The sequence below is a fragment of the Gambusia affinis genome, linkage group LG01 (assembly GCF_019740435.1).
Source record: "Gambusia affinis linkage group LG01, SWU_Gaff_1.0, whole genome shotgun sequence".
Classification (NCBI taxonomy): Eukaryota; Metazoa; Chordata; class Actinopteri; order Cyprinodontiformes; family Poeciliidae; genus Gambusia; species Gambusia affinis.
The window spans coordinates 33,584,032-33,597,171 of record NC_057868.1 but is presented as its reverse complement, the minus strand read 5'-3'; the positions used below and the strand labels follow the sequence as shown (position 1 = coordinate 33,597,171).

General features: G+C 36.3%; 2 protein-coding genes across 6 annotated transcripts; both read right to left on the bottom strand.

Annotated features, from left to right (window-relative positions):
• On the bottom strand, nt 1–4,276 carry pm20d1.2 (peptidase M20 domain containing 1, tandem duplicate 2). The gene is made up of 13 exons (XM_044131375.1): nt 3,956–4,276; nt 3,755–3,841; nt 2,624–2,859; nt 2,432–2,518; nt 2,210–2,343; nt 1,790–1,909; nt 1,584–1,659; nt 1,445–1,506; nt 1,287–1,365; nt 1,129–1,200; nt 882–1,047; nt 700–799; nt 1–467 (listed from the first exon to the last, which is right to left on the bottom strand). Exons 1-13 carry the CDS (start codon nt 4,269–4,271, stop codon nt 338–340), a joined length of 1,665 nt encoding a protein of 554 aa, XP_043987310.1. The 5' UTR covers nt 4,272–4,276; the 3' UTR covers nt 1–337.
• A 1,112-nt stretch (nt 4,277–5,388) lies between these two features.
• On the bottom strand, nt 5,389–11,870 carry lemd1 (LEM domain containing 1). 5 transcript variants are annotated; one of them, XM_044131391.1, is made up of 11 exons: nt 11,493–11,863; nt 8,997–9,102; nt 8,717–8,869; nt 8,560–8,618; nt 8,330–8,395; nt 8,050–8,205; nt 7,810–7,896; nt 7,610–7,678; nt 7,377–7,466; nt 6,155–6,228; nt 5,389–6,006 (listed from the first exon to the last, which is right to left on the bottom strand). In XM_044131391.1, the coding sequence occupies exons 1-11, from the start codon at nt 11,682–11,684 to the stop codon at nt 5,706–5,708; spliced, it is 1,353 nt and encodes a 450-aa protein (XP_043987326.1). In that variant the 5' UTR covers nt 11,685–11,863; the 3' UTR covers nt 5,389–5,705. The 5 variants fall into 5 exon arrangements, with proteins under 5 accessions (XP_043987326.1, XP_043987333.1, XP_043987340.1 ...); XM_044131398.1 differs by lacking the exon at nt 7,377–7,466 and having other exon boundaries at nt 11,493–11,865; XM_044131405.1 differs by lacking the exons at nt 8,050–8,205; nt 8,330–8,395 and having other exon boundaries at nt 11,493–11,862.
• Between the last annotated feature and the right edge of the window lie 1,270 nt (nt 11,871–13,140).

The window sequence follows — 13,140 nt, the reverse complement described above, 5'->3', positions numbered from 1 at the left end:
TATTTAACTGCAATTTATTTTATTAAACATTGACAAATGTCAGTCATTACATGAAAAAAAACATGACAAAAGACAAGCACATTAAAACAGATGTGTTGATAGCTTTGTCATCTCAGTGCAAACCACAAAAATTACAATGTAAATCATGAAATAGTTTTTCCAGTGAACTAAAGAAGCATAACCTTTTTTAGATTAAGGCAGTAATCTACCAAATCATCTCTATCTTATCCTCTTGACATTCTTGATTCATAATCTTTTCACAGCAACAAGGTCATCTGTATTCTTAACATCCACCATCAAACTGCACTGCCTTTCCAACACCAATGAATATTGTTCCTTAGAGTTCCTGAATAGAGGTGTGCGGCTCAGGAAGTTTTTGAATGTCACAATTTTGAAAAAGATTAAAATAAAACACGACAAGCTCCTCATAGTTCTTTTTTGAAATCCTTTCATTTATACCATGGAACCTGAAAAATAAACACAATTTCAAAAACATGCTTGTTAATTACAGATTCTCGTTATTAGATTCATTCTGTAATCTTTCGTGTAGTTAAATTCAAAATGTGTAAAATTCTCTTTACAGTATTCACTGGGTTATAATTTAAACTATCAATACACAGTAATATAATGTTTTTAGGATAATCACAAGAAGAATTGTAACCAGGTTCCTTTTATTTTGAGTATTTTTTAGTTCCTTACCTTTGAGCATCGCCTGGTCTGAACCAGACAGGAGCAAAGCGGTAAATATCATTGGTGAGGTCTTTGAAATGTCGACTGTCTGTGTTCCCAACACAAATACCTGCACATTTTTTAAAAATTTACCAAATGTTTTCTAGAAAAACACAAGTTTTACTACTAAACTACATTTTATCTGTGTGTACCTGGAGCTACTGTAAGTGTGGGGAACATGTCCAACACTGTTTTCTTTATGATTTGAAACCCAAACGACCGTTCATCAGAAGAGCTAACGGGAAGTGGGTCAAAGCCATCAATAAGTTCTATTTTCACTCGCTGGTCACCCACAGTGTCGTGGATAAAGTCCAGGACCTGGACAAGACAGAATGCAGCTCATTCAACTTGAAAGTTTACAGTTACTCCAAGAAAGAGGAATAAAGTTTCTGTTCTTACCTCTTGCAGTGTTTGTGCAGAGTGGATTCGCAGATTTACATAAGCTTCAGCAAGGGAAGGAATGATGTTCACCTGAAGAAATGTAGAATATACTGACTTTAGATTAAAAGAAAAACAAAAAGCTGAATTATTCATGATTTAGAAACCAATTGCTATACCTTAACTCCTGCCTTGAACATGGTCACTGCTGTGGTTGTTCTGACTAAAGCATTAGTTTCTGGCTTTTTTTCTAACGCTCTGCAAAAAAAAAAGCACACCAACAGTTTATTTCAGGTGAAGATCAATGTGATCTGACTGAATCATGTGATGTGGTTACCTGCCAAGGACTGGGGAGAAGAGCCATAAGTTTGACATTATGAACTTAAGAGGAAGCCCAAACTGAAGAAAAGCAGAAATTTTGTAAGAATATGAATGACATGTAGAATATCTTTTGTTTACATTATGACTCCTCTTACCTTGTGGGCCAGATGTTCAAAGGTTTCACGTTCAGGACCATGACCAAATAACCTGGGCATGGGATTTTCTTCAAGTCTGCAGATATCGTACAATAAAAAATGTGCAAAACGCTCAACTCAATTAGAATTTGATGCAGTGGCACATCTAAAATAATCAAAGAATTTTTCACTGCAAAAGAAAAAAGCTGAAGATTTAAACCTCACACCTTTTAACCACTGCAGCTAAGATCCCAATGCTGGACTCCCTGGGAGGCATCGATGAGTGACCAGGCGCCATAGTCACACTGAGCTTCACATTGGCTGAGCCCTTTTCACTAACCCCAATTCTGTTAAAATGATACAATAATGGAGAGAAGTTTTTGGTCATTAATGTCTGTAATTTTGAGTTCCTAGAGATGCATTTAAACAATTCTTTTGTCAGGATGGAAATAAAAGCTCAAAATGCAAATATCTTGGGTGCATATGCTTCAATTTATTATGAATTGTTTTGAGTGAACACAGTGATAGATCAATCAACTATTTTCTTACAAGAACTACTTTTTTTTTTTTTTTTTACCAGAAACATTTTCCTTAAAAATGCTTCAACCATAAATATCACGCTCAAACTGATTGTGGGAAATTCTCACAGAGCTGCAGGTCCATCAAGTCCACTGATGACTCCATCAAGTATAGCAAGGCCTTCATCAAGGACAAACAACAACTTCACGCCACGTTCCTTCATCACACGGACAATGTTCTTCGCTCCATGGAAACCCCTGACCTGAAAATGACAAACTTAAGAGCTCAGTGGAAGATTTCACAAAGCAAAAAGGAGAAGGGCATTAGCGAGTAATGTGTGGTGAAAATACTTCTTCATCATGACCCAAACCGATGTAAAACCCCCTGCGTGGAGCGTAGCCTCTAATCAGCAAGTATTCCAATGCTTGAAGTATTCCCTATAGGAAACAATGGAAAATAATAAATTTAGCCTGGCCTGCGGATGTATGTTAATGATGCAGTTTCAGAATATTCTCACAGTATATCATTACACGTTCACCTACCATTACAGCACACTTATCATCAATGGTCCCTCTGCCATAGATGAAGTCATCTATCTCTTCGGCAGAAAAGGGAGGGGCCTCCCAGCCATCTGACTCTTTGGCAGGTACTACATCAATGTGGGCCAGCAGGAGGTACGGTACCAAGTCAGGCTGAGATCCCTGCACCCGAAACAGGTGGCTGTAATTAGCCACCAGCTCATGATGAACCACGCTTGAAGAGAAAACTGTGGGGAAGGCTGAAAAAAGAAAGATCAGGACACTCTCAACAGGGGAAGCTTTTAGAGTCTGAGATAATATTATTGATGTAAATGCTTTGCTAGAAACAATTAATTTAAAGGGTTTAATATTTAAATTATTTTTAAAGACTAAATTGATTACAGGCACTCACTAATTTTGTTTAAATGAAACTAAAATATCACTTTTTTTGGATCTCGGTTACAACAGAACTGCTCCAGCTCAAAAACTACAACACCTAGACTAAGATAAAAAGAAAAGTGGTGATGAAAAGTGATAAAATCAACAATCAGATAAAAGTTTCACAAATCACAAACATGCTTTTAAATATTCTGCTATTAGAGCAGAATAATCCAGTCCTGGTTTGAAGAGTCTAGGTGTTGTAGTTTTTAAACTAGAGTCGATTAAAGATGCGGAAGGTATTGAAAAGTTAGGTGGAATCGCAGGTTAGCCATTTTCTGAATCGGAAGCTAAAATTAGAAACCAACTTCAGCTTCGTCTCATGAATGATAAAATGTTGTTTTAGCAATGTGGTTTAATCAATAAATGCCTTACAGGTAGTATCTACTCTAAATATTATACTATGTGCTATATGCCTTTAGTCAAGCATGTCCACTAACTTATATAAAAATTAAACAACATTAAGGTCTCTAAGCAAAGTGGGTTTAACTAATGAGGACATTAGCAAGCACTGACAATTAGCTCCTGTTAGCAGCTAACACAACATAAACAGGTTAGCAGGATGTTGGTGTAACGGATAAACAGTTAGTTAGCAACAATTTCCCAACGTGTAAGATGCATAAACGACTGCACGTTTAAAAACAGAGGTCAAATAAATAAGGACTTAGCACCTGGTTGTTTTATAGGGAATCGAGGAACCCCATGTTATCATTGTACCTTTACGGAGAAAAGTGTCAAACTGACGCAGGGCTGTGGCGTTGATCTCCGTCTCAGAGAATGACACGGTGGGGATTCTCAGTGCCTCTGTTTGAATGAAAAAGAAACACAAAAAAAAAGCTACTAAAGAATCTAGCAACACGCTCCCCTATAGTTCTGTGGACTGGGTTAGTCTCCAAGCTAAAGCAGGACTTAAATTACCTTTGAAATTGCCTAGCAGCTCCTCTCTGTGATGCTGGTCAATCACCAGTGAAATGTTTTTCGATTTTTCCCAGTGTGCGAGTTGTAATCCCACATTTACGTCCAGAGATAGAGTCCTGATAGTCGCTGCAGTGAATAACACTAACGCTGAAATTAGCAAGCTGCTAACAATAACCTTTAAAAATGTCCATATTTTGATCTTTGTTTCCATCATTGCCATGTGTCTGTTGTGACAGGCAGCAGAAGTTGCACAACTGAAATCCAAACAAAAAACAAAAAAAAACAACATGCAGACCTGTGTTTGTAGAATTGCCATCTGCTGGCCAAAGTTGGAACTCGGTAAGCTACATTTTCACATTTTGACTGATGTGGTACAAGCAAATGATGTTATAAAACAGTCTGGAAGCAACTGATGGATGTCCAAAAGGATTTGTAATTTGTTGGAGGGAATGAGAAGCTGCTTCTATGATGACTGAAATATTCAGGTTGAAAAGCTTTGAGAATTTACATTTTAATCAGGGAAATAAAACCAAAGTCATTGAAAAAAAGTAAAATGTAAAATGCATGTATCCACAGGGATACAAATTCAATGCACATTTAAGTTTTCATTTGGAGAAAAAAAAAAATTTGCGTTTCTAAATGGCTATTGCTTTCATAATGAACAATTAGATATTACATAATCAAAAAACATACTGTGAAACTGTACTTTGAGGAAAGCTGTGATACAAGACTTGCACTGTTGACTTTAACCTTTTTAGATCTGTACTTCAGAGTACTAAAATCCTAAGAAACTCAGACAAGTATTTATGTCATACAAGAGTGGATTAGGGAATTACCCAAACTCTGTAGACTACATGTGTTTTCTTTTTAAGTGCACTTTTTCCCCCTCATGTTCTTAGTAGAGTTTAGTGTTGAGATTCTTCTAGTTAATTTTATTGAACTTAACTTTCAGAACATAAACATACAAGCAAGTAAATTTGCTATATTCAATAAGCACAACAAAAACATATGAAGCAAAAATAAAGCCTAATGACCCAAATTCAAGGAACAAAGAATCACATAGGAGTTTAGTGAAATGCATACTTTAATTTTCAAACAGGTATTAATCTCCCTTCTAACAGGTGCTTCAATGTATTTATAAACAAGTATAGAAATTAGACAAGGTATACACAGATTGTGAACAAAAGGGAAAAAAAGATGGGTGGCAGGAAAAGTTTGGCATGCACAGGTTTCCATTTCCTGTTTGTCCACTTTGTTGCCCTTTTAACCTCTTCAACTATACGTTTACAGAATGATAAATTCTTCAGAAATGTATGCAAATGGCGTCTGAAGAAAGTACCATGCAGAGGTAAAATTTTTAAATATTTAATGCTTTAGGGTTTTCATGTGATTAAAAATAATTTTCCCCTCCAAGTCAATTAAAAGTTTAAAAATAAGGCACAAAATATATTTTATTGAACAATCAAGTATAAAAACATACAATTAATACAGTACAAATTAAAGAATCTAAATTAGCAATACACATTACAATTTTAAGTCAGGAATAAATCTTCCCTACCCCTAAATAAGTGTTCTGCCAATGGCCAACACAGTGATAAGAGCATTTTAATATTAAAGTCAAGCCAAATATTCAGAAATGTTAAACTGGACTGGCAGATTCTTAACTAATAACAATGGTCAAGTCTTGGCCATTAAATCAGCAAGCTCACACCTTCATGTCAACATAAATTGGTATAAAAAAAAAAAACCGTTAAAGCTCTCCACCTGCTGCATCCTGTGTCTCATCTAGCAATGGGATTCTCTCTTCACCATCTGGCCACTGGTTTAGACTTTCCAGCAAGGCTACCACACTGTTGGTGTTCTCAACATTAACAAATATCAACAAAAGGATGCACACCACAGCGAAGAAGACCAAAACCTGGACGTAGACGGGTACAAGACGTCTCGCCACCTCTCGTCTCTCTAAGGTTGTGGGGCTGACTGGAGTGTCGGGGTATGCATACTGGATGGGCCGCAGAGCTGCACCCTTGATGGGTCTCCGAGGAGTGGCACTGAAGTATAACAGAAAGTTAATTAGTAAACCATCCAAACACACAAAAAAAAACTAATTGTCTTGCTCTGCACAAATATCTTAACAATTAACACATTGAAGACTGATTTTAAGGTTATGATGTTCATTTTTGATGTTGTGACACTTACTAAATCCCTGTAGGTGATTTCTTTGTGTCTGGAAGAAGGTCCTTTAAAATATCTTTCACTGGATCCTGAGAACACTGGAAATGAAAGCAAAAACTACTATCAGTTTAGATCAGAACTAGACAAATTCTTTCTGTGCAGAATTTTAGTAGCCAATCCACCAGAAGTGAAGGGAAAAAAAGCACAGTGGGATGAGTAAAGAGAAGGAAATCACAGCAATAAGGGTCACTGTTTGATCCTTGATTCACCTAAATAACTGAAGGGTGGGAAAATGACTGCTTGGACAGAAACCTTAAATGGCAGTAGTGGTACTCGGGTCCTCAATTTTATTACTTTTTGGAGTAAAAATCCTACAATAATAAAGCATTTAGACCAATACCGTTTTTCTTAAGTGCAAAGTTTCACTTAGAGATGTAAAGTCCTTTCAGGATACCAATTTACTTTTTTTTTTCTTTTACATATAAAATCCAAGTACAGTACTCGTTTTAGTTGGATCTCTACTTCAACACACCCAAATCAAATAAGTTATTAACAAGATTTTGAATTAGCATGCTAGGGAGCCAATTCAGGGATTTGATTCCAGAAACACACCTAATGGTTTCAGGCCTTCAAGAACTGGAGTTTGAGAACTTTGTGTTAGAGGGTCAAAAACCCTTGAGACTGAGGCATAAGGTCATCTTCAAATAAGACAACGACCCCAAGAAAAGTTTAAATTCAGTCTCTAGTTGTACAAGGCTGATAGAAAAAGGTGCTTCTACCAAAGTCTGCCTATGGAGGGAGGCTGAATAGAAATGAATAAGTGATCTTTATTTGCAAGTAGCTACATTTTGAATAAAATCCATTTTCTTCTGTCACTGGATGTTCCTATTGGGTTTAAAACACAATAGGATGAGACATAATTTTGTCTTTAGGACTTGTTTTTGTAGTTGTTTTTTTCTAAAATCAAGCAACAAAAATTGGCGTTAAGTGAATAAAGTTGTTTTCTAAATCCAAAAGCTATGTGATTTCATATTGTCCCATTTAAATGGCCTCAGCTTTAGTTCTTATAAATAAAAATAGTGAAAGTACTGAAAAGTAATCAAACTTAAAATAAAACTTGGTTTTAAAGCGGTCTGATTAGAGTGAATCATTTTAACAGCAGGTTACATTTAAGACAGAGAAATGGAAACACCAAAACATCAGTGATATAACTGATAATTGAATTAAACCAAAATGGTGTATATGCCTTGATTTTCTTTACACCAGTGGAGTCCTCGGGAGTGTAGTGCACTGCCTGTTCCACGATTATGTCCTTGTCTTCAATGTCCTTGTCCAGCTACAGAGGAGGAGACGCAGGACCATGACTCACTAGACCTTTGTATTCTCAATTTCCTTCCACCGCAAGTGCACCTCTAAAAACCCTTCAACCGGCACCAAGTTAAACTTAAAGTGTGAATGAACAATCTGAGCACTACTAACCCTGCTGGAGCGGGACCAATGTTCCGGCTTACTGTAGGAGCAAGCAGAGGGTGCGCTCCGACTCTCCATCTGGTTTTTTTGTTGTTGTCGTTTGACATTAGTTTGCGATGGGAGTATGTGTTGAGTAAATACAGAGACATAAACATTTTAATTTTTAAAGATGTAAAATATGAATTCATAAGGCTTGAAGTACAACTTTCCTTTTCAACCATCTGTGTGATGCTGAAAGCCTGTGAGGAAAATGATGAGCAACTACTGGACACCACTGACGAAGATCCAGAGGGAACCTGTAAGGCTTAATATGAGCATGCTACAAAGAACTAGTATGTATCAATATGCTACTTCAAATTCAATGCCATGAAGCAGTAAATGAAAATATCACACTTATGCAAGCCCAAGTAAGAAATTTAAAGAATGTACAAACACAGAGACCAGCCTACCCCTGATCTTAATCCTGAGTGTTGAGCTATAGAGGATACTTTGCTAATTCCTGCAGGAATCTGTGAGCGGTGTGGTCGAGTTCGCGCTGATGATTTTAATGCATTCTTTGAATTCCTCTCGGAACTACGTTCATTGTTTCTAGGAGGACAAGGACGCTAAGACGAAGCAGAAAAAATAAATAAATAAATAAATAAATAAAAATAAAAAATCTTTACCATCGCTCGACACTGGGTTTTGACAAAATATTGTACCAAAGATGTGTAAATCTGCAGGAATTACCAGTCTTGGTGATAAGAAAAAACACTGTGGATAAGAAAAGTCACCCTTCTGAGCTGGCACATTTTTCTGCAAAAAAAATACTTATTCATAACATGCACTCAAATCACAAAGTGAAACATATTTTGGGTACTTTGACATTATGAATACACTGTCGCATGTACTAGCAAAGACTGGGAAAAGTAAACATATTGAACAGCAGATGGATACAAGAACTCCAAAGAGTTTCTCACCTCGTTGCACTGTTGTTGGTTCTGCTCCAATGCTTCAGACTTTTTTTCTTGCTCTCCCTCTGAACCAGCGCAAGCCAAAAGAAACAACACAAAGGAATAATTATCGTGTGAAATGAACCATGAATGTCTGGATTAAACACCACAGTTTTAGTCCTACCCAATTCTTTCTCCTCGTCCTCGTTTTCTTCACTCACATCTTCCTCGTCACTGTCGGAGTAGAGCAAAGCATTCTCTGCTTCATTCGATTCCCCCTCTCCAGCCGACTGAAGCAGTTTCCTGAGCTTTGTCTCATACACTGCCCTGGTGGAGGCTGAGATTCAGGAACAGTCAGTAAGATACATTTATTCTTAGGAGAAACTAATTACACCAACACCACAATTTTGCCCAATTTTCTTCTATGAAAATAGGGGAAAAGATATTCTCAAAAGCAATCCTACCTAAAATGGGCCCAGCTTTAACTCCATATTTGAATAACACAGCCTTGAGATCGTCATCCGTCAATGCACTCGGGTCAAGCTCCTTTGTGCCTTCTGGATCCTCTGCCTTTGCAAGACAACAAAAATGAATAATTTTTAAGAATGAATAACTGCTGAAACACAGAAGATGGGATACAAGTACTCTTAACTATAATAGGAAGATCATTTGGTAATTGGAAATGGCCTATACTTGTATAGCGCTTTATCAAGTCCAACAAACCCCAAAGCCCTACACACAACATTCAGTCACTCGCACTGTGATGGTGGTCAGCTTCTGGACAGGAGGCAGGGCTGCCCTTGGGCACACCGACAGAGGCAATAGAGGAATTACTGCTTTAAGATTATTTGGTGCGACATTTCTTTTTGATGGTTAAAATAAAGCATTGAAATGATTCTATAAAACAGAAAACTAAAATAATGTGATAAAAGTATTTTATAGCTCTAAAATATCTCATAGCAACAAGTAATAAACATGTGACAATTTTCTCAAAGCTGCAATCATCTCTCTTTCTTCTGCACATTTTCCCTTCTTGTTATTTTCCTCATTGATTGTAGACAATCCTCTATAAATATTCAATCAGAAATTGAGTTAGAAATTACATTTTTGTGGCTTATTGTCCTCGTGGAAGGCATCAATGACAGTATCACCAGTCACTGTTTAGGCCATAACAAATGTTTCTGCATTTAAAATCATTTGTTTTTATACAATATTCCAATTTGCTAAGGAGTTAAATTTATTTGACTTTAATTTTCAAGATTAACAGATCTTCAAAAAAACAAAAAAAACAATTGTGTGTACCGAATGTACAAACAATAAAATAAAAACATCAAAGCACAAAAATGCAGATAAAACATTAACAAATATATGGAAAATAAAGTGACAATATAGAAAGAATTAAATTTAACACCAAAAAAAAAAAAAAGATGTCAAGCTACTGAGAAGACATAAATCTTAAGACGTGGCTTTGAAGTCTGTAATATTAGAGCTGTTATTGCATAACTGCAAAGTATTCCACAATATTGGAGCAACAACTGCAACAGCATAATTAGCATATAGATGAAGTTTGATTTGAAAGGTCCAGTGGATAAAAGAGCAAACATTTGTGAACCTTCAAAAATCAGCAATAAGGTTCTTTATAAAGGTCCTTCAATTTTTGGATGAGTGCAATCTTATCTGCAGTCATCTGCTGTGAAAGCAAAACCAGTGATTAAAAAAAAAAAAAAAAGTAGCTGAAAACAACATCTCTGTCTCTGTTGTGGAGCCCCCATAGCTAATTGGGCTCCATAAAAAGAAAAAAATATATATTACAGACAATACACAGCACGCGCTACATACACAGTAATCCAACAACAAAGTGTCTGGTCAGAGACCAATAGACCAGGTGCAACACAGAGCACTGAAGGAGATTCTTCCTGCCCAAAGCTGTAACCATCTACAGTTAAAGTCAAATTTATTTATACCCCTGGAAAATTTGCATGTTGAAGTATTTTCATTCTCCCAATATAACTATTTCTGTTTGGAAAGGAGACAAGAATCTCTAAACATTATGAAACAAAGTGAAAGGATTGTACATTGAAAACCCTTAAAAATATACAACCTTTATTGGCATATTAGAGCAACCACAGCCTTTCATAAATGTTGGCAAGTACTGGCACAGTTCTTTTGACTGTATATCCATCCCAGTGATGAGCTTCAAGTCTCTGAGATGCTTGCTTTCTTGTCAGGCAGGGGAACTTCTAAATGTTATTTCCTCCAGTCTAATGAAATGTAGCGAATGGATAGTTTATGGTATGGTGTCACAATAACACCAATTATCTTTTTAAAAAAAAGAAAAAAAAAAAAAAAAAAAAAAAAAAAAAAAAGTTTCTATGATTATTGCAAAATATCTCTGCATTTTGTTACTTTGGCATAACTGCCAAAATTCAGATAAAGATTTTTGTCCCAGCTCTTCATCTATTTAAAGTTGGGTATTGCAGTGAAAACAAAATTTATCCAAAAGTGCCGCTTAAAAAAAAAAAAAAAAAACACAAAATGTAAACAGATCGTCAGAAGCTTTTGGCCATAATGCTAAAGCAGTTTCTGAAGCATTCTGAAAAGTGGGGTTCCATAGCAACCTATAGAGAAGCTTTTGTGGTTGGCTAAAGTAACTGAAAGTGGCAGGTGTGAATGTCTGTAGAGGCATGGGCTAAGTACAGAAGCACATGTAAATCTATACTATAGCTTTACAGCTGGTGAACTCAGTGAGAAAGGGACTTTTAGACCGTCTGAGAGGCTTGGCCCAGAACCACTCCCTCAGTAAACTTATTTATTAGTCTAATAGTTTGTCACTTCGGGGGTAACTATGTGGCGCAAAGCTAGAAAAAAGTTACTCTTTTGTTGGTCTGTTTTCAGTTTTGTGCGTCATGCCACTTTGAAGAAAAAATTAATTAAAAAAAGCTGTAAATTGATAGACTCACTGCCACATTGTGCTCCTGATCATCGTCATCACTGGAGAAATCCGCAGCATTTTTCTGGTCGACGTGTCTCAGGTGCAGCGCCACATAAGCCTCTTTCTTGCTCCCTGCAGGTGGCAGCTCCACACTGTGAGCAACTAAATCTGACTTCAGGCGAGATTTAGAGAGATAAGCAGAGTCCTCGACAAATGCCATTTCACAGGAGCAGCAACAGGAATAAAATCTAATTCTAAAAAGTCTGAAGCTGTAGGTGCACCGGGCAGAGCTGCTCTGAGGAAACCCGCTGCCTGGTGTGACAGCCTGATTCGTGGTCTGGATTGGGAACAGCTGCGGGTGGAGATTTGATTGACAGCAAATAAGCTAGCTTTAACCACCCAGGCCTAGACAAAGGTGCTTGTGGATACTTTTGAATTTAAAGGTCCATTAATGCAGCAGAAAAAGCTATAAGGATAGATAGAACAACTCCAATTTTAAAAGGTGGGTCCGCCTTATTTATTCTAATAAAAAATAACTTAATTAAACCATTTTCCTGAAGCCAGACATCCAACTTTCCAAGTTAGAGCCATAGCAACTCTAAAATCAATATCCAATATGGCGGCTGCTCCCCCAAAACAGTCTACACGCAACATTTGGAAAGATGTTTTACCAAGAAAAGCATTTCATCTGACTACTACTGCTTATTGTGATTAGCCAAGTTACATAGTTGCACTAAAATATTATTTTATGACTTCATCAAAAACAGGAAATCTCAAGAACAATGATAAAGGTAAGTTTTAAAATTCTAAGAAAGAAATTTAATTTGGTCTAACAGACAGTATGTGGGTCCAATATTAAACATTTTCACATGTTGGAGAAGAGTCGAACTGTGGTGTAAACCTGATCTGCATTGTTTTCTGATTATACTCAAAACATTTTTGCATTGTAGTCACTAATGTAAACGGTCAATGATGGAGGACACAGTCAAGGACGCAGCAAAACTCAGAAGTCAGGGGGCTTTTATAATTGCAATTTCCAAATTACATGATTAATGTGGTTTTAAAGATGGTTAGGTTAAATATGGTTATTTCCATCTCTTCCCTTGGGCTTTTGTAAAAGTTAATCTTATTTTGATTTTTGATTCTTTTTATTCTTATCTATGTAAAGTTTTATTGCTGATGTTTAGATAGAATGATGCTCATATCATTCTATTTTTTTTAGGTATTTTACTTCTACTTTTAATCAATTTATTTTGCTTTAGTTTTCATCTTTATCCAACAATTCATCCTCGGTATTTTGTTCAGTGCTGTCTGATTTTAAAGTGTTTTATTAATGAATGTACCTTCGCTTAGAAAGAACTAATCAAAATAACAACATATCACCCCAGATTATCAGATAACAGTAAACCATATGACATTTGACTAATTTGTCCTTCTACCTTTTTGTTTTTCTCTAGTAACAACCATAAATAGTAGAGCAACAGAAAAACATTTTTGAAGCCAGTTTAGATATTTTTCCTTTATGAAGTGAGAAATTGAAGAGATCCAAAAATAAAAAAGCTGAAAGCGCCTGGTCAATCAGAACAAAAATGCTTTGTTAATTTAATTTTTTTTTATGTGTAGAGCTCTATACATCCCCTGAATGCTGTAGTTGAGTTATATTTCAGAAGATGAAT

Coding starts and splice junctions, on each gene's coding strand:
- lemd1 (XM_044131391.1), bottom strand. CDS start 11,684: ATGGCATTTGTCGAGGACTCTGCTTATCTCTCTAAATCTCGCCTGAAG. Junction 9,103..11,492: donor ATCAGGAGCACAATGTGGCA/GTGAGTCTATCA, acceptor TGTCTTGCAAAG/GCAGAGGATCCAGAAGGCAC. Junction 7,897..8,049: donor ACTCAGGATTAAGATCAGGG/GTAGGCTGGTCT, acceptor TAAGCCTTACAG/GTTCCCTCTGGATCTTCGTC.
- pm20d1.2 (XM_044131375.1), bottom strand. CDS start 4,271: ATGGCAATTCTACAAACACAGGTCTGCATGTTGTTTTTTTTTGTTTTT. Junction 2,344..2,431: donor GTTTGGGTCATGATGAAGAA/GTATTTTCACCA, acceptor TGTCATTTTCAG/GTCAGGGGTTTCCATGGAGC. Junction 1,660..1,789: donor TTAGCTGCAGTGGTTAAAAG/GTGTGAGGTTTA, acceptor CGATATCTGCAG/ACTTGAAGAAAATCCCATGC.